Raw genomic sequence first — 27,856 nt, 5'->3', positions numbered from 1 at the left:
AGAGTGTGGACTTTGAGCCAAGCAGCTGTGGCTGGGAGTTGGAGAATCAAGTCTCTATCTTCAGGTAAGTGTTTGTGATTACCTGATTTGCTCTTTATGCATTATTGGGAGGGAGGATGGTGGGGATGGGGAGCCTGCTGTTTAGGAATTTTCCTGGGTGGATGAAGAGGTACCGTGGCAAAGGGGATTTTATATGCTTCTTGTCTAGTGGAGGCAGTGATTTCCAGCTAAGTTAGTGCCCAGGAAACAGCACCCAGGCTATTACTCAGTATTCTAGCACAGAAGAAGGGGTATGGAGAGAAACACCAGAACTGGCCCGTGCCGGAATCTCTGGCCAGCTTGGGCTCAGGAATCTGCGTCCTGTTTCCGGTTCTGCCACCTGCTGTCTGCGGAACTCCGGGCTCATCGTGTGACCTCTTTGAGCCTCGGTGTTTGCCTCTCATTGTCCTTTTGGGGGGAGTGATTCTGCACTGCCCACTTCACAGGGTGGGGTAACTCAGTGAGAAGACAGCCGTGGGAGTTCAGTGGAACCGAATAAATACAACGCTGGGTGTTGTCCCTAACTTGGAGGCAAATGGAGAGAAACTTGGGGGTTTGTCTGCTTTTTTGTCTGCCTTTGTCTGTTCCTCCAACAGTGTCACCAATATGCCTGGGCTCCCAATGAGATAAGAAGGGTAGGTGTGAGGGAGGTGCTATTTCTTTGGTCGGAAGACGCCACAGCCTATCTTCCTCTTTGACAAAATTCCTGATTTCAAGAGGGCTCTTCCTTGGCAGTAAAGTCTGCTCCTTCTGCCCTCATTTCCAAATGTGGAGGGCGGTGGAGCAAGAACTCTGCTTCAACCCCTCCGCTCAGGCCGGCCAGATACCCTTTCCTACCCAGAGGGGCCTTTGTCCTGTGGCCAAGCGTCTCCCTCTGGGGCTGCAGGCCTGTGAAGGGTTAAGCGAGCCACACCCTCAGCAGGAACAGCCTCGGACTTTGCGCTGCCTCGCCTGGCTGGACTGGCACGGGGAGCCCTGGCTGGAGGAGGCAGCACAGAGGAAGGTCGGCACCGCGGACGCCGGCTAGAGTGGGGCAGAATCTCTCCTTTTCCGACACCATGGACAGCTCCCACTAAGGAGGACGCCTCTGCACCCTGGGGGCCTGGGTCTCCTAAGCCCCCTTCCTGTCACACTGGGATTTCATCTACCATTCTCTGACGCTGAAGTTACGCCCTGCTTCCAGCGTGGGGTGAGTCCCGCCTTAACCAGTTCCTCTTTTCATATCTGAGGGTGCCCTATGTGGGGGCTTCTCCCCTGTGCCCCAGCCTCCAACCAATCTTATTCTCATTCCTTTCAAACCTAAATCCAAAGATGCCTTCTTCACTGCCCTGCTTCTGCTTCTTACCTTGCCTGCCGAGTTATTTAAAATCTTAACTTTTTCTCAAATGGAGAAAATGTGGGGTGATGATAGTATCTGCCTCCTGGAGATACTGTAAGCAGCAAATGAATGAGTATGTGCAAGGTCCTCAGAGCCTGCCCGGCCCATAGCATTTGCTACCTGATCGCTGCTGGCTGCTGTAATCGGTATTCTCACAGCTCCCTCGGTTGTGACTTTACAGGAAGTGACAAGCGCTCAATTTTCCTGGAGCTTTTTGGGGAACGCAGAGCGGAGGGAGAAGGTGGCCTGTGTTCCCTTTTTGCCCCACCGCCCTTCTGGCTTTCGGCCCTTCCCCCGCTCAGGTTCAGCGATGCGGGAGAGGAGGATGTGGCTGTTTCACTCCTGTTAGGGAGTGGCGCTGACCATTGTACTAATAGCTCTGTCCTGCACCCCGCCTACTCAGCCCCACAAGAAAGACTGAGGAGGGTTGGGTTTCCTCCTTAGGGAGCACCTGCCGTGTGCCTACCGTTTGGGGCCGAGCCTCTCCCACTCTGCTTTCCTTGCTGGTTCCCACCAGTTACTGAAAGGCTAGGTGTGTCCCTCTGGGGCAAAGTCCATGCCAGAAGCTTAAGGTCGTGGATGTAAATGCTGGAGATAGAGATTGAAAAACGGGGACAGACGAGGAGGCACATCCAAAGTTCCCGACCGCTGCTTGCTTGTTGGGGAAAACAAATCTCATTTTCATTTTCTTTGGGGGCACTCCAGCCTTTAATGGGGGAGCTCCTGCCTCTGTCCTGGGGCTCATCACCTTGTCCAGGCCCCATTTAAAAAATGAATCTCACTGTAACAGTGAGAAGGGAGGGAAAACTTTGGAGCAATCCTGGAAATGAGTATGGGTGTGCCGGGTGAGGAAACAGGCTCTGTGAGAGGCAAGGAGTCAGGAGGGAGATGGGGCCCAGAGTCAGGGAACCTGGACTCGGGCCGGGGCCCCAGTAATGGAGGGAGGGGGCCTTGCTTCCCTTGCCTCCCCAGCCCTACCCCCTGCAGCACAAGGATGCCCCCCCCGCAACTGCCACCTACTGGGGTCCTTCTTTACCCTGGGGCTTGGAGGCAGGTGGTCCTGTCACACCCACCAACCCTAATTCAGGGAGCGGAGTCTCCCTCCCGCCCCGGCTTCCCTGCAATCTCCACAGTTAGCTTGGGCTGGTCTGGAGGCCTCTTCCAGCGGGCCAGGGGCTCTCGCCGGGGCCAGGACTAGGGGGAGGGGAAGGGTCTCTTAGGTCCTTCTGCCTTCCTCCCCTACATAGTTACTGGCCGCAAAAGCTGAGCAGACACCAGCAAACTGATCCCGACCAATAGCGCCTCTGGACATGACCCTTCTGGAAGGTTCTGTAGGGGTGGAGGACCTTGTGCTCCTGGAACCCCTGGAGCAGGAGTCTCTGATCAGGAACCTCCAGCTGCGCTATGAAAAGAAGGAGATTTATGTGAGTGCCCATGGGTGTCCTTGGCTGTGGATGTGTGGCCAGAGAGTCCCCAGGTCTTTCCCAGACCCACCCTGGCTCATCCATCATCTCTCCCAACTGCAGACCTACATTGGGAACGTGTTGGTCTCGGTGAATCCCTACCAACCACTGCCCATCTACGACCTGGAGTTTGTCGCCAAATACCGGGACTATAGCTTCTACGAGCTGAAGCCCCATATGTGAGTGGAGGCGCCGGGGGAAGGTGACAGGGCCCAGCTCGCCGTGACGAGGCAGCCTCATTTCCTCCATCCTTTCTCCCGAAGGAGGCTCTCCAGCTGCCCCTTCCTCCCTGGGCCCTTTGGAGGCCTCTTACTAGGCCAGCTGTTTGCCACGGTCTGGTCCGTGCGGGAGGGCGGATGAGTCTGGGGATCGCGTGAAAGACAGAGTCTTGAGCGGACCCCACACTAGTCATCACCCACTTCCTCCCTGCCAGCTATGCACTGGCAAGCATGGCCTACCAGTCGCTGAGGGACCAGGACCGAGACCAGTGTATCCTCATCACGGGCGAGAGTGGCGCTGGGAAGACGGGTGAGGCGCCGGGAGAGGGGCCGGGGACGCCATGGGGTCGCCGCTGGAACTGCCTCCTGTCTCTCTCCGAGACAGACCCAGGCCTGCCCCCAAGCCCTGAAGTTCCTTCCTGGGTTTCTCTGAATGGGGTGAGGTGCTGCAATGAGGGAGGTTAGGGGCAGCGGTGGGGATCCACGCGGGGCTTTCTCTTGCAGAGGCTAGTAAGCTAGTGATGTCTTACGTGGCGGCCGTCTGCGGGAAAGGAGAGCAGGTGAACTCAGTGAAGGAGCAACTGCTTCAGTCAAACCCCGTGCTGGAGGGTGAGGAGTCCGGCCTCTGTCCTCTGTCCTCCCCACCCCAACCCTCCCCACCATCCCCCGTGTTCCCGAGATCACTGTCCCCCCCACCATCCCCCGTGTTCCCGAGATCACTGTCCCCCCCACCATCCTCCATGTTCCCGAGATCACTGTCCCCCCCACCATCCCCCGTGTTCCCGAGATCACTGTCCCCCCCACCATCCCCCGTGTTCCCGAGATCACTGTCCCCCCCACCATCCCCCGTGTTCCCGAGATCACTGTCCCCCCCACCATCCCCCGTGTTCCCGAGATCACTGTCCCCCCCACCACCCCACTGTTCTCCGAGATCAACTGTCCCGCCCACCATCCCCCGTGTTCCCTGAGATCACTGTCCCCCCCACCAAACCCTCTCTGTTCCTTGAGTCACTGCCCCCCCAACATCCCCGTGTTCCAAAGACATGTCCTCCCCCCACCATCCCCCGTGGTTCCGAGATCACTGTCCCCCCCCACCCCACCGTGTTCCGAGATCACTGTCCCCCACCATCCCCGCGTGTTCCCGAGACTCACTGTCCCCCCACCACCCTCTCTGTCCTGAAATCACTGTCCGCCCCCCTACCAATCCCCCGTGTCCGCAACGATCAACTGTCCTCATCCCCCACCCATTCCCCGTGTTCCCGAGATCACTGTCCCCCCCACCATCCCCCGTGTTCCCGAGATCACTGTCCTCCCCCCACCATCCCCCGTGTTCCCGAGATCACAGTTTGTGTTCAGCCTGAAAAATCTGAGACTGGCCTGATGGCTGGAGGACCGTCCCCCTTTCCTGTCCCTGGAGTCCTTCTTCTGCCCTCAGCCACCTAACTCCTTCTCCCCTCATCTCCACAGCTTTTGGCAACGCCAAGACCATTCGCAACAACAATTCCTCTCGATTTGTGAGTGAACATCTCCTTGGCCTGGGATGAGAGAGTGTGGGGTCTTGAGAGGGAGGAACATGGCCCAGATGCCTCCTGGACAGGGTGATGAGAAAAGGCGGAAGCCAAGTCTCTCTTTCTCTCTGCTCTCTGAAGGGAAAATACATGGATATTGAGTTTGACTTCAAGGGATCCCCCCTCGGTGGCGTCATCACGAACTGTACGTGTCTCCCGCCCCACTTACCCCCTCTCCCACATGCCCCATGGTGTCCCTTTCTGCTAATCTACCACTGCAGAAAGGAGGAAGGTTAGACTAACAGGCTTCCCAAGCGCTGGGAACACCAGGGATTAAGATGGAATTAGAGGGAAGTTGTGGTACGTCTCAGATCCTCAGAACATTATTTTCGAATTTTCTGTCAGATCTGCTTGAGAAATCCCGTGTGGTGAAGCAACTTGAAGGAGAAAGGAACTTCCACATCTTCTATCAGCTCCTGACGGGAGCAGACGCAGAGCTACTGAGTACGTGCCAGCCCCCGACATGCAGCAGAACATCCTCAGCCTCCATTCAAGCCTCAGAACACTTGGGCCCCTCTGGATCCCTAAAGCCATCTTCCCTGGACTCTCAGGGCACTCCTGCCCTGATTCTCACCCGCCCGCTGTTGGGAACAAATCCTTTGACTTCTGTGTTCTCTTCCGTTTCTGGGGTTTTAGTCTAGGAATAAGCCTTCTTACCCCTTCACCACTCTTACTTCTCTGAACTGCCTTGATTCCTTTTCCCCAATTCAGTTCAGTCACTCAGTAGTGCCTGACTCTTTGCCACCCCATGGACTGCAGCACGCCAGGCTTTCCTATCCTTCCTTCACCAACTCCCAGAGCTTGCTCAGACTCATGTCCATCAAGTCGGTGATGCCATTTAACCATCTCATTCTCTGTCATCCCCTTTTCCTCCTGCCTTCAATCTTTCCCAGCATCAGGGTCTTTTCTAGAGAATCAGTTCTTCACATCAGGTGGCCAAAGTATGGGAATTTCAGCTTCGGCATCAGTTCTTTCAAAGAATATGCAGGACTGATTTCCTTTAGGATTGACTGTTTTGATCTCTTTGCAGTCCAAGGTACTCTCAAGACTGTTCTCCAACACCGCAGTTCAAAAGCATCACTTCTTTGGTGCTCAGCTTTCTTTATAGTCCAACTCTCCCATCCATACATGACTACTGGAAAAACCATAGCTTTAACTAGATGGACATTTGTTGGCAAAGTAATGTCTCTGCTTTTTAATATACTGTCTAGGTTGGTCATAGCTTTTCTTCCAAGGAGCAAGCGTCTTTTAATTTCATGGCTACAGTCACCATTCACAGTGATTTTGCTGCTGCTGCTGTCACTTCAGTCGTGTCCGACTCTGTGTGACCCCATCCCTGGGATTCTCCAGGCAAGAACACTGGAGTGGGGTGCCATTGCCTTCTCTGTCACAGTGATTTTAGAGCCCCCCAAAATAAAGTCTCTCACTGTTTCCATTGTTTCCCCGTCTATTTGCCTTAAAGTGATTGGATTGGATGCCATGACCTTAGTTTTCTGAATGTTGAGTTTTAAGCCAACTTTCTCACTCACCTCTTTCACTTTCATCAAGAGGCTCTTTAGTTCTTCTTCACTTTCTGCCGTAAGGGTGGTGTCATCTGTGTTTCTGAGGTTATTGACATTTCTTCCGGCAATCTTGATTCCAGCTTGTACTTCATCCAGTCTGGCATAGCGTGTGATGTACTCTGCATATAAGTTAAATAAACAGGGTGACAATATACAGCTTTGACATACTCCTTTCCCGATTTGGAACCAGTCTGTTTTAATTGTTCTAACTGTTAGAACTGTTGCTTCTTGACCTGCATACAGATTTCTCAGGCGTCAGGTAAGGTGATCTGGTATTCCCATCACTTGAAGAATTTTCTGCAGTTTTGTTGTGATCCACTTAGTCAAAGGCTTTGGCTTAGAAAATAAAGCAGAAGTAGATGTTTTCCTGGAACTCTCTTGCTTTTTCGATGATCCAGCGGATGTTGGTAATTTGATCTCTGGTTCCTCAGCCTTTTCTAAAACCAGCTTGAACATCTGGAAGTTCATGGTTCACGTACTGTTGAAGCCTGGCTTGGAGAATTTTGGACGTTACTTTCCTAGTGTGTGAGATGAGTGCAATTGTGTGGTAGTTTGAATATTCTTTGGCATTGCCTTTGCAATCGGAATGAAAACTGACCTTTTCCAGTCCTGTGACCACTGCTGAGTTTTCCAAATTTGCTGGCATATTGAGTGCAGCACTTTCACAGTATCATCTTTTAGGATTTGAAATAGCTCAACTGGAATTCCATCACCTTCACTAGCTTTGTTCGTAGTGATGCTTCCTAAGGCCCACTTGACTTCACATTCCAGGATGTCTGGCTCTAGGTGGGTGATCACACCATCATGATTATCTGGGTCATGAAGATCTTTTTTTTTTTTGTATAGTTCTTCTGTGTATTCTTCCTACCTCTTAATATCTTCTGCTTCTGTTAGGTCCATATCATTTCTGTCCTTTATTGTGCCCATCTTTGGAGGAAATGTTCCTTTGGTATCTCTAATTTTCTCAAAGAGATTATCTAGTCTTTCCCATTCCATTGTTTTCCTCTATTGCTTTGCATTGATCACTGAGGAAGGCTTTCTTATCCCTCCTTGCTATTCTTTGGAACTCTGCATTCAAATGGATATATCTTTCCTTTTCTCCTTTGCCTTTAGCTTCTCTTCTTTTCTCAGCTATTTGTAAGGCCTCCTCAGAAAAGCATTTTGCCTTTTTGCATTTCTTTTTCTTGGGGATGGTCTTGATCACTGCCTCCTGTACAATGTCATGAACCTCCATCCATAGTTCTTCAGGGATTCTGTCTATTAGATCTAATCCCTTGAATCTATTTGTCACTCCCACTGCGTAATCATAAGGGATTTGATTTAGGTTATATCTGAATGGTCTAGTGGTTTTCCCCATTTTCTTCAATGTAAGTCTGAATTTGGCAATAAGGAGTTCATGATCTGAGCCACAGTCAGCTCCCAGTCTTGTTTTTGCTGACTGTATAGAGCTTTTCCATCTTAGGCTGCAAAGAATATAATCATTCTGATTTCGGTGTTGACCATCTGGTGGTAGCCAAGTGTAGTCTTCTCTTGTGTTGTTGGAAGAGGGTGTTTGCTGTGACCAGTGTGTTCTCCTGGCAAAACTCTGTTAGCCTTTGCCCTGCTTCATTTTGTACTCCAAGGCCAAATTTGCCTGTTACTTCAGGTATCTCTTGACTTCCTACTTTTGCATTCCAGTTCCCTATAATGAAAAGAACATCTTTTTTGGGTGTTAGTTCTAGAAAGTCTTCATAGAACCATTCAACTTCAGGTTCTTCAGTGTTACTGGTTGGTGCATAGACTTGGATTACTGTGATATCAAATGGTTTGCCTTGGAAATGAACAGAGATCATTCTGTCGTTTTTGACATTGAACCCAAGAACTGCATTTCAGACTCTTTTGTTGACTATGAGGGCTACTCCATTTCTTCTAAGAGATTCTTGCCCACAGTAGTAGATACAATGGTCATCTGAATTCACCCATTCCAGTCCGTTTTAGTTCACTGATTCATAAAATGTTGATGTTCACTCTTGCCGTCTCCTGTTTGACCTTCTAATTTACCTTGATTCATGGACCTAACATTTCAGATTTCTATGCAATATTGTTCTTTATAGCATTGGACTTTACTTCTATCACCAGTCACATCAACAACTGGGTGTTGTTTTTGTTTTGGGTCCATCTCTTTATTCTTTCTGGAGTTATTTCTCTACTCTTCTTCAGTAGCATATTGGGCACCTACTGACCTGGGGAGTTCATCTTTCAGTTTCATATCTTTTCGCCTTTTCATACTGTTCATGGGGTTCTCAAAGCAAGAATGCTGAAGTGGCTTGCCATTTCCTTCTCCAGTGGACCACACTTTGTCAGAACTCACCCCATGACCCATCCTGGCTTCTTGGGTGGCGCTAGTGGTAAAGAACCCGCCTGCCAATGCAGGAGATGCAAAAGACACAGGTTCAGTCCCTGGGTCAGGAAGATTCCTTGGAGAAGGAAATGACAATCCACTCCAGTATTATTGCCTGGGAAATTGCATGCACAGAGGAGCCCAGCAGGCTATAATTCAAGGGGTCGCAGAGTCAGACATGATTTAGTGACTAATCTCCTCTTTTTCCCCAAGCAGGCTTCAAAAACAGAATACTTATTTCCATCTGCCATGCTTTTCTACCTTTAATTTAAGGGACTTTATCCACAGCTCAGCAGGAGATCGGACAGGATGTTACAAGTATTCAAGAACTTTCAATGAGCTCTAGTTGAAGTTGTTTTGGGTCGATATCTGTCTCACCCATGACTTTGTCCTTGGTTTTTTCTTCTTGGATAATTCTGTGGAGGTTCCATTCACTCATTCATCAAACACCTCTTGAACATCTGCTATGCTTGAACATCCTGCTAGCTTCTAAGGATACAGAGTTGAGTAAGACATGGACCTTGTCCTTGAAGAAGTCATCTTCTAGGAATGGCAGATGTGTGAGCAGACACGTCCCGGTGTAGTGTGGCTGTTGCCAGTACGCTGTGCAGTTGGCTACGGGGCGGAGTCATGGAGCACCACGCTTTGCCTTAGGGAGGAGACCATCTCAGCCTGGATGCTGGCTGGGCCTTACTGCAGGGTCTGATGGGACTTTAAGCCCTGCCAGAGTTTCCTCTCTAAATCCCACCTCTGGCCGTGGGCACTATGGATATCTGATGCCTAAGAATTTATGGCTTTGATTTCTGGTTATTCTGTGCTGGACTTGTGCCTGTCTCCTTTCACCCTCCTGGAGATCTCTATGGCTTAAGAGCCCCCACAGGCATCATCTTCCCTCCTGGCTTAATAGTCTTGATTGTATTCAATTTGTCTGAATCAGACACTGGAGTCTTGCTCTGGCTGATTCTCGCTCACTGATTTGAGTCCGGGTGGGGCCTCCCTTCCTGGTGTCATCCCAGGGCCTTTCTGACTCATTCTCCTTCCAGACACCCCTCTTTAGCAGCCTCCTGTTTCAAAATTTGTGTCTCAGGGGAAGCTGCCATTAAACCCCACTTTGAGAGTCACTCTCTAATTCTCAGATCTTTTGAGTAACAGATAACTGATACCATTCAAGCTCTGTGATTAACTCCTTCCTTCCCATCTCCATGAATGGCTTTGTCCATTCCCTTGATTCATTTATTAAAAGAAAGTTCTTGCATGCCAGTCAGGCACGCAGAATATGAAGATGAAAAGCACAGCCCCAACATACAAGCTGTTCATTGGTAAGAGGAACAGGGAAAAAACCCAAAACCCAATCCCTGAGATGTGGTCTGGGGTAGGGATGCACCGTGTGGAACACAGGAGAGCCTTTTGGCTCTGCCCCAGCCTGGGGAAACCTTCCAAAAGGGGGTCTGGTGTGGGGAACATAGTGTCTGCAGCTTGGTCGGTGTTTTGGGAACAAATAATGAATGCCCAATCTGGGTGATGGGCCACGTGTGGAGGCCGGGGGTGGGTGGGAGGTAGGTGCTCACCCTTCTTCCCTTGCCTCGTTCCTCCCAGAACCACTGAGAACCAAGCGGCATGGCAGGTTTGCATTTCTGGGTTTATTGTTTGAGCCCTGAGGGCGGAGAAAAGAGTAGAAAGAGGCTTTTCTTTCATAAAAGTTGGGGGAAACCGCAAGGATTATGAAAACTCACTTCCCCGGTAGCTCAGCTGGTAAAGCTGCCTGCAATGCAGGAGACCCTGGTTCGATTCCTGGGTTGGGAAGATCCCCTGGAGAAGGGATAGGCTACCCACTCCAGTACTCTAGGGCTTCCCTTGTGGTTCAGCTGGTAAAGAATCTGCCTGCAATATGGGAGACCTGGGTTCGCTCCCTGGGTTGGGAAGATCCCCTGGAGAAGGGAAAGGCTACCCACTCCAGTACTCTGGCCTGGAGAATCCCATGGACGGTACAGTCCATGGAGTTGTGAAGAGTCGGACATGACTGAGTGACTTTCACTTTCAAACCCTAAATACAACTTTAAAAGTAGTCTGTAATCATAAGAATTAATGATCCCAACACAAAGAAGACACAGGGAGAAACTAAAACAAAGACGGCTCCTCTGAATAAATGAGTGTACCAACCCGGAGCAAGGGCCGTGAGCGTCAAGGTCGGAGGACTCAGAGAGCCCGGGTACTGACCCTTCCCCGATGCTGGTCCTTGCAGAGGCCCTGAAGCTTGAGCGGGACCCAGGTGGCTATGCCTTCCTGAACCCGGACACGTCCAGGGTGGATGGCATGGATGACGATGCCAACTTCAAGGTTCTCCAGGTGGGTACCCAGGATGGGCCATTCGGCCATGCCCTGAGTCCAGGCTCTGGCTTTGGGAAGGGAGGCAGGCTTTGGACTGGCCTGAAGTTCAGCTTCCGACTCTCCTTTCTTCCCTAGAGTGCGATGACTGTGATCGGCTTCTCCGAGGAGGAGATTCGGCAGGTGCTAGAGGTGGCAGCCCTGGTGCTGAAGCTGGGGAACGTGGAACTGGTCAACGAGTTCCAGGCCAATGGGGTACCAGCAAGTGGCATCCGTGATGGGAGAGGTCTGCACCCAACCAGCTCCCTGAATCTCCTACTGCAATTTCTGTTCTCCCACTGTCTTCAGCATAACAGACCTCACTCTGATTAAGTCTCCCTCTGCCCACTCAGGAGTTCCTCCCCAAACATGCTCATTCAGAACTCCCTGTGAGACATATTGGAATGAAGTGTGGATGTTCCATAGACCTTGGTTCTGGGACTCTGAATTCTCAGTAGATTCTTTGCAAAAATGGGGACAATTACACTCATTTCAAGAGATTCTCATATTAAAGGAGATGATACATGCAAAGTGTCAAGATCTCCCTTCTGTCCTCCTCCTTCTCCCCAGATGTTCCTCCAAGGCCATATTCTGGATGGGCTGTAAGGACTTTCCCAGTAAGACTCGGGAACAGCAGGCCCCCAGCAGTTTCACGTATCAACCCTCCCTCCTCCTCTGGGAGCAAACCCTCTCTCAGGCCGTGTTTTATTTCCTCATCACTCCCAGGTGTTCAAGAAATTGGGGAATTGGTGGGTTTGAATTCAGTGGAACTAGAGAGAGCTTTGTGCTCAAGAACCGTGGAAACGGCCAGAGAAAAGGTGGTCACCGCACTGACCGTCACCCAGGTGAGGGGCTCTCGGGGGAGGCTGGGTTTGGAGTCTGTTCTGTGGCTCTTGCTGACCAGCAGCCCGCCCTCTAGGCTCAGTACGCCCGGGACGCCCTGGCCAAGAACATCTACAGCCGACTTTTCAACTGGCTAGTGAATCGCATCAACGAGAGTATCAAGGTGAGGGATTGCCCTCCTTCCTCAATGCTTTCCTCTGCCTGCCCCATGCCTTGGGTTTTGAGATGAACAGAGAAAGAATGATAGTGTGTTTTCTTTTATCTACTTATTTTTGATACTGTGTTGTTTTGGAAATACATCTTTTTTTTTTTTTTTTTTAATTCAACTATCTGGATTCTCTATCAGCTGCCTGGTCTTTCAGCTGCACAAAGATTCTGAGCCTCAGTTTCCTGATTTGGGAAATGAGACACTAACATTTACGTGTTTCCCAGGATTTAGTGAGGATCACTAAATTTAGTGCTTCCCTGGTAGCTCAGTCGGTAAAGAATCTGCCTGCAGTGCAGGAGACCTGGGTTTGATCCCTGGGTTGGGAAGATCCCCTAGAGAAAGAAATGGCAACCCACTCCAGTATTCTTGCCTGGAAAATCCTATGGACAGAGGAGCCTAGTCAGACACAACTTAGCAACTAAACCATCCGTGATGATCAGATAAAATTGTGTATGTGATTACCATATAATCCAGGAATTCTACTCCTAGGTATATACCCAAGAGAATGGAAAACATGTCCACATAAAAGCCTGTGCATGAACGTTCATAGGGGCATTATTCACAATAGCCAAGAAGTGGACACAACCCAAATGCACATCATCTGATGAATGTAGTGTATCCATACAGTGGTATATTATTTGGCTATAAAAAGGCATGAGGTACTGATACAAGCTCAACATGGATGAACTTTGGAAACATGTTGAGTGAAAGAATCCAGACCCCAAAGGCTGCGTTTTATGTGACTCCATTTATATAAAATGTCCAGAATAGGCAAATCCAGAGGGATGGGGAGTAGGTCCATGGTTACCAGAGGAATAGGGAGTGACTGCCAATGGGTCCATGTACAGTATTTCATTTGGGGGTGACGAAAATACTCTGGAATTTAGTGGTGATGGTTGGACACTTTTTGAATATACTAAAAAAAAACACACAACCACATCACCGAATTGTGTACATTTACAGGGTAAATTTTATGGTGTACAAATTAGGCCAAAATAGAGCTATTGTTTAAAAATTACGTATGTGAAAGTGCTGCCAATTACTGGAAGGCAGCAGGGTAAACTAGGATTTGAATCTAGATTTGGGGAAATGCTTAACTCTTTTGGCAGTTTTTCGGTTTTGTTTTTTATTTTTGGCTACACTGTGCAGCATATGGGATTTTAGTCCCTGCCGGCTCTCCCCTCCACCCTCCTGCCCTGAGCAGATACTGAACCTGCACGCCTTGCAGTGGAAGCGTGGAGTCTTAACCCCTGGACCAGGGAAGTCTCTTAGCTCTTTTGAAGTTTGATGTTTTTGTCTGTAGAAAGGGAATCATCACACCTTATAGGGATATACAGATTAATGAAACAAGATCTTAGGATTTTCTTGTAAAATGCTCTGCACATATAAGGGATGGTTATTTTCCTGAGATTTTCATGTTTTTCTACATTGTGCCATGGGAGCATTTTCCTGGAATCTATTTGCCTCTTCCCTTCCCTCCTTTCCTCCCTCTTGGCTGGTCCTTCAAGACCAGCTGGTCGTAGAGGAAGAGGGAGCATGAAATCACCCCAGTTCCTCTCCAGCATGGTCAAGTTCACTCAAGTGCTGTCTGCCCCCTGCTTCACTCCCATCCATCCAGAGGGGCCTGGCCACATGTGCAGAGGGCTGGTCCTCAGATGGATCTTTTCCTCCTCTCCAGGTGGGTACCGGGGAGAAGAGGAAGGTCATGGGGGTTCTGGACATCTATGGCTTTGAAATATTAGAGGTGAGAGAGCTCCAGCAGCCTCAGCACCCTGCTTCCTGGGCGTGAGGGGTGGCAAGCTCGAAGCGGGGTGTGGGAGAGGGGAGGCCAGGCTGAGATGGAGGAAGCGTTTTTGTGCTGAGCTGGTCTCTCTCTCTCCCTAACCTGTGTCCCCACCTCAGGATAATAGCTTTGAGCAATTTGTGATCAACTACTGCAACGAGAAGCTACAGCAGGTGTTCATAGAGATGACACTGAAAGAGGAGCAAGCGGAATATAAGAGAGAGGTAAATGAAGCCTTCCTGCTTGCCTTTCTCTCAGATGATGTAAGGCGTATGCCAGACCTTTTTCTCCTTTGTCACAGTTTCCTCTCAATTGCCCCCAGATGGGAACAGTAAGGACAGAAAGTTTCCCTTGCACAGCTGAATATGCCAGCATTACCGAGAAGCCCTAACGCTCTGCTGTCCGCCCCCAGTTCCCCACCCTTCCACTCCAGGCCAGGCGAGGAAGGGGCAGATTGATGGAAGGGTGTGGGGGGCAGGTGGGAGCGGGAAAGCCTCCTGACAGAAGCGGAGCGACAGCTGTGCTTGGCCCAGGGCAGACTGAGAGCCAGATTTAGCAGGGGCATTTCTCCTGGCTTGCCACCCTACACATCGCTTTTGGTGCCCTTCTTTGACATCAGAATCCTTTGTCTCCTCCGGGCTGGACTCATGTTGCTGTCGTCTTTTGTAGCACCCAGACTTCTTCATCATAAGTGCCCCGCAGCTCAAAATTTCCACACTCCTTCCCCTGGTCCCCGTTTTTCTATGGCCAAGTGTTAGAAAAGCTAATTCACTCCAAAGTGTGAACGGCTGTGTCTCACTCATCAAAGCCTCCCAGGAATGTTCCTTGTGAACTCAGGGACCTGCCGTGGCAGCATTTCAGGCAATGTGGTCACAACTCAAAGGTTTTTAAAAAAATTTTGTATGTTTTGACTTTAAGAACTTATATTATCAAGTAGATAAATCATACCCATGCTTCCAGATTCAAAAAGCTTAAAAAGGTGTGTAAAGAAAAGTCTTCCTCCCACCCCCTTTAAGTTCTCCCTCCCCTCCAGAGGCGACTGAAGTCAGCCTCCTTCTGCAGAAAATCTGTAAATACATTTTCCCACGATATTTATTCAAGCGGCCACAAATACACCCCATTCTGCATCTTGCTGTCACCAGTCAACAAGAGACCTTTTTGTATCAGTTCATAAAGATGCTTCTCTACAGCTGCCTAGGATTGTAAGGATATCCTCATTCATATAACCAGTTGGGAGAGGTATTTGGTGGATGAAGTGGGAGGGCAACTTTACCTAATTCCACTCTGCATTCCCTAAAGACCTGTGAGGGAAGAAGAAGAGAAAGGCTTGTGTTCCCCAACCACACCTGGGAGTGGCCCGAACTGGGGAGGTGTGGCCCTTGGGTGGTCAGGGCCTGTCTGTAGGCCTGATGCCCAGCAAATTCTCTAAATGACTGATTCATGGTCTTTCGGTCCTCTGCTTCTATACCTTTCTTGCTTTTTAAGAAACAAATTATACAGCCCCGATGCATCACGTTGGTCAGTGGTTCTGAAAGTGTAGTCCTGAGTCAACAGCAGCAGTGGCCCCTGGGAACATATGAGAAAGACAAGTTTGCAGGCCCTGTCCCAGGCCTGCCGAATGAGAACCTGGGGCTGAGACCCAGAAGCCTGTGTTGTAACAAGCCCTCTCAGTGACTGCGATGAACACCTGAGTTTGAGAATCACTGACGCAGGTCTTTGGAGATGTGTCAGATCAGCTTTGTTGTTTGATGATAAGCCTTTGGTTTACTTAAGTGCTTTTCTTCTATGGCTTGTTGCCAGAGCGGAATGGCAATTTGCTCTTCCACATACTCAAGGATCCCTTCCCCCTTCCACAGTGGGGTGGTTCCTATCCCAGTCTTCACCCACCACACTGCTCTTCCCTCCCCAACCTACAGCACCCCCAGGGCTCTCTACACTGCCTCACCCCCTCTCACCACCGCCCTGGGTCCTCCCAGACATCTGTCCACCCACGCCACAAATTCTCCATCAGTCCTGGAGGGATGAGGATGTAACAGAAACCACACCAAGGACCCTCTGAACTACAGGGCTTTCTGATGGTCCTTGGTGGGGTGGATGAAAGGGGCCCTGGTTCTGGTGGGGTCTTTGAGGTCTCGTCTTGGATCTGCTACCTGTAATTTGTCATGTCTCCCCTTGCCAGGGCATACCGTGGGTGAAGGTGGACTACTTTGATAATGGCATTATCTGTAACCTCATTGAGCATGTAAGTTCTTCTCTTATCTCTGGGACCTCCCGCTCCAGACTGCTTGAACACCCTTCCCCTGTCTCTCTCTCCCCCTCCCACCCTACTTGATAAGGATGGTCAGGAAGGCAAAGGATGAGGGGGCAGGGGGGCGGCAGTGAGGTGTGGACATCTTGAAGGGCAAGGTCTAGGTTGGGCTGTTCTCGTTTCCCTGGCCAGAATCGGCAAGGCATCCTGGCCATGCTGGATGAGGAGTGCCTGCGGCCTGGGGTGGTCAGTGACTCCACCTTCCTGGCGAAGCTGAACCAGCTCTTCTCCAAGCACAGCCACTATGAGAGCAAAGTCACCCAGAACGCCCAGCACCAGTATGACCACAGCATGGGCCTCAGCTGCTTCCGCATCTGCCACTATGCAGGCAAGGTGATGTGATGGGCCTGCATGGTGAAGATGGGGGTCTGGGTGTGACTGAAGACCGTGGGGGAGGCACTGGGGGAGACGGGAGCCAGGAACACGTCACGGTGAGACCGGGAGCGCCAAGAGCTTGACAGACAGTGTGGCAGATGCGCCAAACCACGTGCTGTCCCCACACAGGTGACCTATAACGTCAACAGCTTCATCGACAAGAACAACGACCTGCTCTTCCGAGACTTGTCCCAGGCCATGTGGAAGGCCCGGCACCCGCTCCTCCGGTCCTTGTTTCCTGAAGGGGATCCAAAACAGGCATCTCTCAAACGCCCCCCAACTGCTGGGGCCCAGTTCAAGAGTTCCGTGACCACTCTCATGAAGAACCTGTATTCCAAGAACCCCAACTACATCAGGTGACATGCTGGGCACACAGGGGAACATGCTGCTTCTGTGACGACACGCACAGGGTCCAGGCCTGGTAGAACACGTCCACATGGGGAGGGACTCCCTGGAAGAAGGGTACCAGAAACCCTTTCCTCATGGGAAACAGAGCCCACGGAGCAGCTAAACGTCCCGTGATGGGGAGAGCAGTGTGGTCAGGTAGCAACCATGCTCTACTGAGCAAAACTGGGACGGCTGGTATACCTGCTTTCTCTGGAACTTTTCAGCTAAGGCGTGTGGGCTTCCAAGGTGGCCCTTGTGGTAAACTACCTGCCTGCCCATGCAGGAGATGCAAGAAATGCGGGTTCAATCCCTGGGTCAGGAAGATCCCCTGGAGAAGGGCATGGCAACCCACTCCAGTGTTCTTGCCTGGAGAATCCCATGGACAGAGGAGCCTGGCGGGCTGCAGTCCATGGGGCTGCAATGAGTCGGACACGACTGAAGCCTCATAGAACAAACACAAGGCGGGCGGAGGCTAGGCTGGGCAACCCTGGCAAGGGTGAAGCTGCTGCAGCCGGGACCTCGGCCTACCTCTCATCAGGTGCATAAAGCCCAACGAGCACCAGCAGCGAGGTCGCTTCTCTTCTGAGCTGGTCAGTGCCCAGGCTCGGTACCTGGGGCTGCTGGAGAACGTGCGGGTGCGACGGGCAGGCTACGCCTACCGCCAGGCCTACGGGTCCTTCCTGGAAAGGTATCGATTGCTGAGCCGGAGCACGTGGCCTCGCTGGACTGGTGGAGACCAGTAAGATTCAGTGGGAGACTGGGGGGCAGGGAGGGGCGGTGCAAGGAACCTGTGGGGAGGAGCGCCTTCAGGCGGTGCCGTGGGCATCACTGGAGTTTGGCGAATGGCTACTGGGGGACAGGAATTGAATGATGACTTTTCAGAGGCTCTGAAGTCTGTTGAGCCCTGAGCTCTTCTCACCTCTTAGAAGGGGGAGAGGAAAACTGGGAGAGCCCCGTCCCCTGGGATGCCCCTGGACAGCTTTCTTCACCTGACTTGGCAGGGAGGGGGTCGAGAAGGTCCTGGGGGAGCTGAGCATGTCCTCGGAGGAGCTGGCCTTTGGGAAGACAAAGATCTTCATCAAAAGCCCCAAGACCGTGAGTTGCAGGGGGCACTTGTGTTTGGTGGGGCCGGATGGTGGAAGGGTTGGAGAGCCCCCCTGAGTGAGAGGCTGGCTGAAGGGAGCTTCTAGAACCTGGAAGGGATAGTGGGTGAGGACGTCTTTCTGCAGAGGTTGTACCCCTGGGAACTGACCCCTTGAGGCCCCAGCCAGCCTGCCCTGGGCCCTGGAAGCTAGGTGTGCTTGCCTTGCTGGTCTGGGCACCTCTCCCTGAAGCAGGGCTCCTTGAGAGTCAGCGGTCTGAGTGTCCAAGTCCTAGCGCAGTGCCTGCTCAAGAGTTAGGGCTCATGGATATGTGGATAATTGAGTGAATGGATGCACAGATTAGGAAACTAAGAGGACAAAGGAATGATTGAATAAAACACTGGCTGGGAAGCCACTGGGGCCATGGGTTCCCCCTAAGCCAGCCTCTCTGTGCCCCCTGCACCCCTCCACAGCTTTTCTACTTGGAAGAGCAGAGGCGCCTTCGGCTCCAGCAGTTAGCCACGCTCATACAGAAGACATACCGAGGCTGGCGCTGCCGCACCCACTACCAGCTGATGCGCAAGAGTCAGATCGTCATATCCTCTTGGTTTCGGGGCAACATGGTACCAGTTACCCCTAACATTCTATCCCCCTCACTCTGTTAGGAGAGCAGGAAGTAGAAAGGTGGCTCTGGAGGTGGAGTTTCTCTAACAGGCTCATTGTTTCTACAGCAAAAGAAACGCTACGGGAAGATGAAGGCATCAGCGTTGCTGATCCAGGCTTTTGTGAGAGGGTGGAAGGTAATGGGGAGGGGAGAGGGGTTTCATCCCCACACGTGGCTCCCTGTGCCGGCTGCTGCTGGGGTGGGGGGAGGAATGTGTGCGTGCCAAGTCACCGAGTCAGGTTCGACTCTTTAAGACCCCATGGACTGTAGCCCACCAGGCTCCTCTGCCATGGGGATGCTCCGGGTGAGAATACTGAAGTGGGTTGCCATGCCCTTCTCCAGGGGATCTTCCCGACCCAGGGGCTGAAACCACAATGTCTACTGCATTGGCAGGCGCGTTCGTTACCACTAGTGCCACCTGGGAAGCCCAGGGGTGGCAGGGAGCAGGTCCTGCCCAAATCCAGGACACATCTCTGTGTGACCGCACGTGTTTCTGGGTCTGCTCCGTGTGTGTCCGGGAGTGTGGATGCACCTTGGGGAGATCTGAACACGTGCCTGGGTGTGCTTCTGACTTAGCTCTGCCTTCTGCGCTGAGTGTCCTCCCGGTTTAGCCCACTTGTCTGACTTCACTCTCTCCCTCCAGTTAGAGTCTCAGCTCTTTTCCGTACTCTGTTCTTTGCATGACTGCGGAGTAGTAGAACCTCTCCTCAGCCTGTCTTCTGTCTTCCAGGCGGGACTCACTATCCGCTCCTTTCTTGTTTGTCCCTGACAGGCCCGGAAGAATTATCGAAAGTACTTCCGCTCAGGGGCTGCCCTCATCTTGTCGAATTTCATCTACAAGAGCATGGTAAGTGTTGGGGGCTGAGGAAGGAAACGGCGTGGAGGAGGGAGGGACGGGGTGGGAAGAGGAAGTGTGTGGGGCTCAAGATGAGGTGATCTGAAGCTTTTCCCCAGGAGCCTCCTCTGTCCGTGAGGGGGCAGGGCTGTAGGAGGAGGGCCCCAGGGCTCAGGACCCAGGGGTAGAATCGGAGCACGTTTTGGCGTGAATGGTCGCTACAGCAACCTGCAGCGGGGAGGGGTCCCGGCACATCCACTGACGAGTCCATGGTGAACGGGCTGGAGAAGAGCCTGGGGCTGGGCGGTTAGTGAGCGTCGAAGAGTCTGAGCCTCATGGAAGAGCAGAGCGAGGACACACACAGGGTTAAGTAACCCCACCTCCTGAAACTCACTTTAGGGTTGAGGGGGTGATGGTGGAGGAATAGAACTTTCCTTCTATCTCTTTGGACACTGTAGCAGGCGAGGCTGGAAGTGAACCTCAGGAAAGATCTTGATTCAGGAAGACTCAGGTCGGGGTGAGCAGGAAGCAGTCAGGAGCAGGCCTGGAGGTTCAAACTGTGAACAGTTTCCAGCGAGAGGAAAATGGGGACAGAAAGGGGTGATTGCCAGAGACATGTCTCCGATAGCGAGGGTGCTTCTGAGAAGTGTTGGAGGGAAACCGGAGGCGGGAAGCAGGGCTTCCAGTGAGCCCTTGGGAAAGACCAGCGAGGGGAGCAGGCGGTTTTGGACGGAGGGCGGGAGCGGCTCTGAACTGAGCTTGGCTGAGTTGACCGTTGACGGTTGTCAGGGCTCTGGCTGACTTTGCTCGCAGGGACGTGAGGCAGTCACTGGTGCTCCTCTCTGTCCCCTTGGCCGAGTTGAGGGGCGGGGGCTCTGGGCGTCCTCCCTGCCTCCCCGAGTCTTCCCTGGGACCTCCACCCTCTCTCAGGGAGGCCCCGGCGTCTTCCTCCCGTGCCGGGCGCTCCGCAGGCTCCAGTGTGTCTGCCCCCCCCGGAGGACGTGCTCGCCCGCTGCACACCGCGCCTGTACTGTGATTTTGCTCTTGTCTCCTGACTGACCTCTCGTCGACCTTCATGCTCACCCGCGAACTGTCAGGCATCTGCAGAGTGTCACCCGGGAGCTGCTGGGTTTAAACCAGCATTTCCATAAATCAAACCCACCGTGGAAGTCTGCTCACGGGGGCCACTGGGCACTGGTTGCCCCAGTGTTTCTGGCCAGGCCGTTACCTTGCCTTTACTATTACCTACTTAGCTGATGCTACTAATGCTAATACCTACTATTTTTTTTTTATCACTTAACTGTACGCTAAGCCCTTTAAAGCATTAACTTGAATGATTTCAACAACCCTATGAGGTAGGTCCTTACCTTTCCCCCATTTTATTCTATTTTTAATTAATTAATTTATTGAACTTTTTTTTAAAAAAGCACAAAATCCTTACATACTAAAATTGTACATATCAAGTATTGGTCCGATCTATATCAATCTATTTACAATTAAACAGCACCTGAAGATCCCCTGGAGAAGGGAGAGGCTACCCACTCCAGTGTTCTGACCTGGAGAATTCCATGGACTGTATAGTCCATGGGGTCACAAAGATTCCGAAACAACTGACCGACATTCACTTTCACTTGGTTTTCTCACCTAGGTTAGTTAAACATGCCCAGAGAATTTTTTATTCAAAGTGTGCATGCTAAGTCACTTCAGTAGTGTCCGACTCTTTGCAACCCTATGGACTGTAGCCCGCCAGGCTCCTCTGTCCACAGGATTCTCCAGGCAAGAATACTGGAGTGGGTTGCCATGCCCTCCTCCAGGGGATCTTCCTGACCCAGGGACTGAACCTGTATCTCTTATGTTTCCTGAATTGGCAGGTGAGTTCTTACCACTAGCACCACCTGGGAAGCCCATTCAAAATATATGTTCCGTTAAAATAAACCCATTTTATTGTTAAAAACTAAGGTGCAGAGAGGGGGCTACCCTCTTAGCTCAATTAAGAAACTGCTTGCAATGCAGAAGATCTGGGTTCGATCCCTGGGCTGGGGAGATCCCCTGGAGATGGAAATGGCTACCCACTCCAGTCTTCTTGCCTGGAGAATCCCATGGACAGAGGAGCCTGGCAGGTCACAGTCCACGGCATTGCAAGAGTTCAACATGACTCAGTGACTAAATGACGAAGGCCCTGAGAGGTTGAATAACTTGTAGGCATTTCACAGCTGGTGTGCGGTAAGAGCTGGAATATCAACTGTTTGACTCTAGTTAACCACCACCTGTACCTGTTCCCCTCTCCTTCCTCCCTCCCATCCCCACCACAGGCAAAGAGACCCAGGCATCCGTGACTCTGGCTAGACCTGGGGGCAGAAGAGACACACAGGGAAAAGTGGAACTTTCTAGGTCTAAGAAAATGAAAAGAGAAGCCTCAGAAGCTCCCCACCAATTGGTATATGGAGGATTATAGGAGATGCTTAGGAATGTTTATTGAATTAAATCAAAGCAGGCCAAGGACTGGGACTTCAGGGTAATTAGACTAAGCCCACTAGATCTGGGTAGTGGAAGGTACAAAGAGCTTGGATGGTTCCAAGTTATAGCAATATTGCTATTTTATAACTATTTTATATAGCAATATTGCTATTTTATAACTATTTAATATAGCAATATTACTCGGCCTTTTTCTATTTTTGTGTTTTACCCTAATGTCTCAATAGAAAGCTTTCATAAAAATTCCAAAAATTTGGAAGTGTTCAAGATCAAGTCATTTTCTATACCTTTAATAATTCTGTCCCATAAACAAACAAGGTGTTAGGTACTCCCTGGGATGTAAAGACTTAAGAGTCCTGGTTCTAGATTGGGGGAGACTAAACAGTCAGATGCCATGGATGAAACTTGATTGGATCCTGGATCAGGAAAAATAAAAGCAAAGTCAAAGAGAATACTTATAGAGTTTATAAAGGACATGAGAAGAGATTTGCATATGCATTGCTGTTGGGTGAGTGTATTTAATTAATGTTAATATCCTAAGGTATGGTGATGGACTTATAATTGTGTAGGAAAATATTCTGGTTCTTGGACAATGTGTGCTTAAGTTTCAGGGGGAAATGTTTTGATAACTGTGACCTACTTTAGGATGCTATAGTAGCCAAGATTTGTACATTTGTGTGTATTTATATATTTATATGTATTTGAATATAAGTGTGTGTTAGAGTGCAACGGTAGGGTAAGGTACTATCAGGAGGTGAATTTAGGTAAGAAGTATATATTATTCAGATGCTCACTGTAATCTTTTTTCAAGTTTCATGCAAATTAAAAATTTTTCAAGAAAAGAAAGTAAATTGTATTACATTTAAAAAATTAAACAAATTAAAATGTAAAATCTTAAGGCAGATTATGTCACTCTTCTAAAACCAACTAATGGTGTTCTGTTTCACGCCATGTAAAAGCCAGATTCACTATCACAGCCTACAAGGCCCTTTATGATCTGTCTTTGGCCAACCGATTTTCTGATCTTCTCTCCTCTCACTCAGCTTAGGCCAGTCGCACTGGCTTTCCTTCTGGGTCTGGAATATGCCACCTCTCATCCCTGTCTCAGGCCTGCTTTTTTTGTACCATAGCGCACAGAATTCTTTAATGTTGTGCTCTGTGTTTATTCGCTTGTGGGCTGTCTCCTTCTCCATTCCCAGTAGGACATAAATTCAGGGAGAAGAGGCTGTTGACGGCCGTGTTCCATAGAACAGTGTCCGCACAGAGCAGATCCTCAGTGATGTTGAATGGTGAAAACAGCCGGGACCTGGGATCCTGGCTCCCACAGGCTTGCCCTATACAAGAGGGGGAAGATTGCCGTGCAAATAACAGGACTACAAAAACCAGAAGCATAGGCAAAGTGCTGAGGGACCTCAAAGGAGAGACACCCTGGCCCAGGGAATCTGGGACGGCCTTGAGCTCCGTCTCAAAGGATAAGTAGAGTCTGGGTTGGCAGAGTTGAGCTGAGAGCAGCATTAGCTAAGGCAGAGAGCGGTAATCACGGGCTGGGCAGAGGGCAGGGCAAGGAGTCCAGTCTGGTTCGTGTGTTGGGGTAACACAGGGGATCCCATGACGTGAGGTTGCACTATAAGTAAGGACTTTGAACAGTGTCCTGGCGGCAATGCGACCAGGACTCTGCCAGGTTGCAGGGCTGGGCTTGACTGAGCAGAGGAGGGAAGATGTGGTTCGCGTCCAGCAGCTAACAGCGGGGCAGCCACCTGTGGACGGTTAAGAGTCTTGGGAACAGGAAACTGCAGGAGCAAGACATTAAGGCCAGTTTTCGTATTGGCTCCTCCTACCTCACTACAATGGCTGGACGGTCTCTGCTTGGGTCTAACCCACCTCTCCCTTCCATCTGCCGTTCATGCGGCTCCCGCTCAGGCTCAGGCCCCAGGCCCACGTTCACGCTGAAGAGACGGGCAGTGGGCTCGCTTCCACCTCCTCAGCCCCGCTCGTTGCTCCGGCCTGTGGTGGCCTTCCTCGTGGAAGGGGCAGGATCTGGGTGCAAGTTTGCCCGTCAGGAGGTCTTCTCGTCATCCCACTCCCAACCCCCTTGCTCCCAACCCAGGTACAGAGATTCCTACTGGGGCTGAAGAACAACCTGCCTTCTCCCAGCATCTTGGACAAAAAGTGGCCGTCTGCCCCTTACAAGTGCTTCAGCACAGCCAACCATGAGCTCCAGAGGCTCTTCCACCAGTGGAAGGTGAGTGGGGCCTGGGCAGCTCTCCTGGCGCCCGGGCAATTCCTCTCTCCTTTGCCTTTTTTCTCTTCTCCTTCCTCTGATTTTCCTCTTCTGCCTCCCTCTTCCACTCAAACATTTTTTTTGTTGTTGTTTATGGTGGTAACACATAAAATTTACCACTTTAACCAATAAAAAAATTCTTTTGGTCACACCCCACAGCATGTGGGATCTTAGTTTCCTGACCAGGGATCCAACCAGGGCCTCCTGCATTGGAAGGTGGAGTCAACGACTGGACCACGGGGAAGTCCCCATTTGAACCGTTTTAAAATACACGGTTCAGCGGCCTGAAGGACACTCACACTGTTGTGTGACCATCACCACCGTCCATCTCCATACTTTTTTTCATCATCTCAGACTGAAACTCTGTACGCATTAAGAAAAACCCTCTGCTCCTCCGTCCCCTAGCCCCTGGAGCCAAAGTCTACTCTTTGTCTCTATGAATTTGACTATTTCAGGTACTTCATATACGTGAAATACTACCACGTTTGTCCTCTCGTCTGGCTTATTTCACTTAGCACAGAGTTCTCTTCAGGAGTACTTTTGCGCTCCTGTCTGGGACTACGCCTTAGGCTGTGCGCTGGGTGCACTGCCCTCCTGGGGCTTGAGTGTGATGGTCTCCATTCCCGCCCCGGCCCCCCACAGTTCCCGCCTCCCTGGGGCTCCTCCAGCCCTCCGCAAAGTGTCTGCTCCCTGTCCTTTCACCTCCGTCTCTTTCCAGCCCCTGCCCGGCTCCTTTCTCATCTCAGTGTTCTCCCCACCTCACACCCCAGCCCTGCCCTCTTCCTCTGTGACCTTTGCTCCTTCCCCTCCCCCGTCACAGTGCAAGAAATTCCGGGATCAGCTGTCCCCGAAGCAGGTAGAGGTCCTGAGGGAGAAGCTCTGTGCCAGCGAGCTGTTCAAGGGCAAAAAGGCTTCATACGCCCAGAGGTGAGGCCCTCCGAGACCCTGCGCCACTTCCTCAAGAGCAAAGAGAAGCTTCCCCAGGAAGAAACACGCTGGAGTCCTCAAACTTCAGCATGCATTGGAGTCACCCCGTGGGCTGGATAACAGCCAGATGGCTGCGTGCCCTCCTCAGAGTTTCCGATTTAGGAGGTCTAGGGCGGGGCCAAGAATTTGCCTTTCTAACCGGGTTCTAGGGGATGCTGATGTTGGCCCTGGACCATGTCTAAGAACCACTGAGGCAGAGGATACAGTGGAGGATGGGGGATGGAGACGGGAGGACTGGGATGGGAACTCCGTGGGGGAGGTGCAGAGACCTTGGGGTCAGAGGTCAGGACCTCGTCTCCCCTGTGCACTTCCTGTGTGTCCTCAGTGTCCCTACTCCGTTTCACGGTGACTACGTCGGGCTGCAAAGAAACCCCAAGCTGCAGAAGCTGAAGGGTGGGGCAGAAGGGCCTATTCTGATGGCTGAGACTGTGATGAAGGTCAATCGTGGCAACGGCAAGGTGAAGTCCCATACCCTAACCCCCCTCACCCCCTCAGCCTGATCCAGAGCCCTGGCGGGTAGCCGGAAGGGTGAGGACTAATCGTCACCTTCCCTCACCCTTTCTTCTTCTGTCCCTAGACTTCCTCGCGAATCCTCCTCCTGACCAAGGGGCATGTGATCATCACAGACACCAAGAATCCCCAGGCCAAGACTGCCATCCCACTAAGCAGTTTGGCCGGGGTGTCGGTCACCAGCTTCCAGGATGGGCTTTTTAGCTTGCATCTGAGCGAGGTATCAGAGCCGGGTGGGGGCAGAGCCCAGCCTGGAGAAGGCGGTGGACACTACAGGGCCAGGCTGAGCTGGAGGCGAGGGGGACCCGACATCTCCCTCTGGGCCTTTGATATCTCCCAGGCTGCTCCCAGGAGGAAAAATGAATCCCTTCCCTGCTATTTTCTCCCCTCCCTAAGATCTCCTCGGTGGGCGCCAAGGGGGACTTCCTGCTGGTCAGTGAGCACGTGATTGAGCTGCTGACCAAGATATACCGGGCTACGCTGGATGCCACGCAGACACGGCTTCCAGTCACCGTGACTGAGGAGTAAGGCCCTGAGCCGGGGGCGAGGGATGGCTTGGGGCAGACGACCAAGCTGGTGGTCACTGTGACCCGGAAAATCTGTCCTGTCAGAAGGCGAAGCGTACTGTGTCAGGCCAGGGCCACCCGAGGTTCCTGTGGCCTTGAGTCTTCTGGCTCCGGGGCCAGTGGGTAGGAGGGGGGAGCTACTGTGAAAATACAGGAGTGGGGTGGGGGGACAGGGGCGCTAGCTCTGCCTTTCTGTCTGTGCCCCGTCCAGGTTCGCAGTAAAGTCCAAGGAGGGCAGCTTGACAGTCAAGGTCGCCCAGGGCCCTGGGGGTGGCGGGACCGGCAAGCTGAGCTGCAAGAAGAAGGGCAGTCGTTGCCTGGAGGTGACTGTACAGTGAGGACGCGTGGCAGTTTCTCCCTCCTGGACCGGCGCCGGCCCCTCCCGTACCCGCCCGCCTTTGTGGGGGGATCTCGAGTCTGAACCCCCTGATCGGCTGTGGGGGCGGAGACTGAAGAACCCTTGAAGAGGACCTAGCTTCTCCCAAACCTTCCCAGAACTCTCTCCAAAGTCAGCTTCCTCCCACCCTCGGCCTCTTTGCCCACTAATAATGTGACAAGAGACTTTGCGAACGTTCTATCACGTGGGTGGGTCCCTGCTCCGTCCTTTCTCCGGCTTGTGCTTAGACCCTCCGGCCCCTCCCTTTCCTCTACTGGGGCTCCTTGGAGCCAGATAATGCAGACAATAAGAACGAAAAAGAAGGGAAATTGTCTCTGGGCTCCTTGACCGGCTGAGCTCTGGCGGGGTCTGGAGAGACTGGGATGGGGGCGGGGCAGTCCGGGAAGGGGCTCAGGTCGCAGGTGGCCAATGAGCTGATTCATTAAATGTGTCCCTGGAGGGAAGACGTGAGGATCTCTGTCTCGTCAGATATGGGGATCCTTTCAAGATTTAGCCTGAAAGGGGGCCCAAGGCTGGGGGGCTCATGTGAGCAGAGGTGAGCTGGGTCCACAGCTCCATGCATGGTCCCCTCCATCTCCGGCTCAGCACTGGACTTCCTCACACCTGCCCCCTGGCACCCCCTGCTTTTCCATACACCGGAGATGTCAGGCTGCTGCCAGCTGTCACCTTGCGAATCACTGCCCCGCAGCTGGGGCCTGCAGCTGGTGGCGCTTGACAGGGGGCTGCTCCCCCACCCAGACTCTGTCATCCCCATGACTGACGTCTTCCCTCTTGTCTTCATTTGTTTTCCATGTGTCATCAACAGTATTTCTTTCTGGGTTTCCAGCTGTCTCACACCATCTCACTGTCCCCGTTTCCGGGGGCTCTGACTGATGTTAACACGTGATATTTTGTATCATGCTTTAGATGTCCCCCCACTTCCTCTGTATCTATTTCCTGGTAGATGCTGTATCGTCTCAGCCTCTTCTGCCCTGGTGTCTACCTTTAGGGAACAGGCAGCTCCTTTGTCTGCAGTTAGGGGTAGATCGCTCGCGAGAGCACAAAAATGGCTGCCTTTGTTTCTGTCCGGGCGGCTCTGCCTCCTTCCATGGTCTCTGCCTTCCCTGCTTCTTCCCTGTCTCCGCTGAGCTCACCGTGCCTTGAGGACAGGGTCTCCCTCCACCTCAGCTTCCATCGGCAGGCA

The 27,856-nt window shown here is 51.7% G+C and overlaps 1 protein-coding gene across 4 annotated transcripts; it reads left to right on the top strand.

Moving 5' to 3' along the window:
* Positions 1-7: 7 nt before the first annotated feature.
* Positions 8-27,124, top strand: MYO1A (myosin IA). Of its 4 annotated transcripts, none has more exons than XM_043447246.1 (29): positions 8-64; positions 959-1,228; positions 2,665-2,841; positions 2,944-3,059; positions 3,314-3,408; positions 3,603-3,707; positions 4,566-4,612; positions 4,748-4,811; positions 5,012-5,110; positions 10,851-10,954; positions 11,072-11,219; positions 11,699-11,817; positions 11,892-11,978; positions 13,702-13,767; positions 13,926-14,030; positions 15,986-16,048; positions 16,247-16,447; positions 16,619-16,845; positions 17,415-17,615; positions 17,878-17,971; positions 18,432-18,581; positions 18,690-18,758; positions 19,395-19,469; positions 24,040-24,174; positions 25,034-25,140; positions 25,568-25,658; positions 25,778-25,930; positions 26,107-26,234; positions 26,488-27,124. In XM_043447246.1, the coding sequence occupies exons 3-29, from the start codon at positions 2,728-2,730 to the stop codon at positions 26,612-26,614; spliced, it is 3,090 nt and encodes a 1,029-aa protein (XP_043303181.1). In that variant the 5' UTR covers positions 8-64; positions 959-1,228; positions 2,665-2,727; the 3' UTR covers positions 26,615-27,124. The 4 variants fall into 4 exon arrangements, with proteins under 4 accessions (XP_043303181.1, XP_043303179.1, XP_043303182.1 ...); XM_043447244.1 differs by having other exon boundaries at positions 25,526-25,658; XM_043447245.1 differs by having other exon boundaries at positions 22-64; positions 962-1,228; positions 25,526-25,658.
* Positions 27,125-27,856: the final 732 nt, after the last annotated feature.

The sequence above is a fragment of the Cervus canadensis genome, chromosome 25, assembly GCF_019320065.1.
Source record: "Cervus canadensis isolate Bull #8, Minnesota chromosome 25, ASM1932006v1, whole genome shotgun sequence".
Classification (NCBI taxonomy): domain Eukaryota; kingdom Metazoa; phylum Chordata; class Mammalia; order Artiodactyla; family Cervidae; genus Cervus; species Cervus canadensis.
Note: the sequence above shows the minus strand (reverse complement) of the source record. Positions and strands in the feature narration are given on the sequence as shown.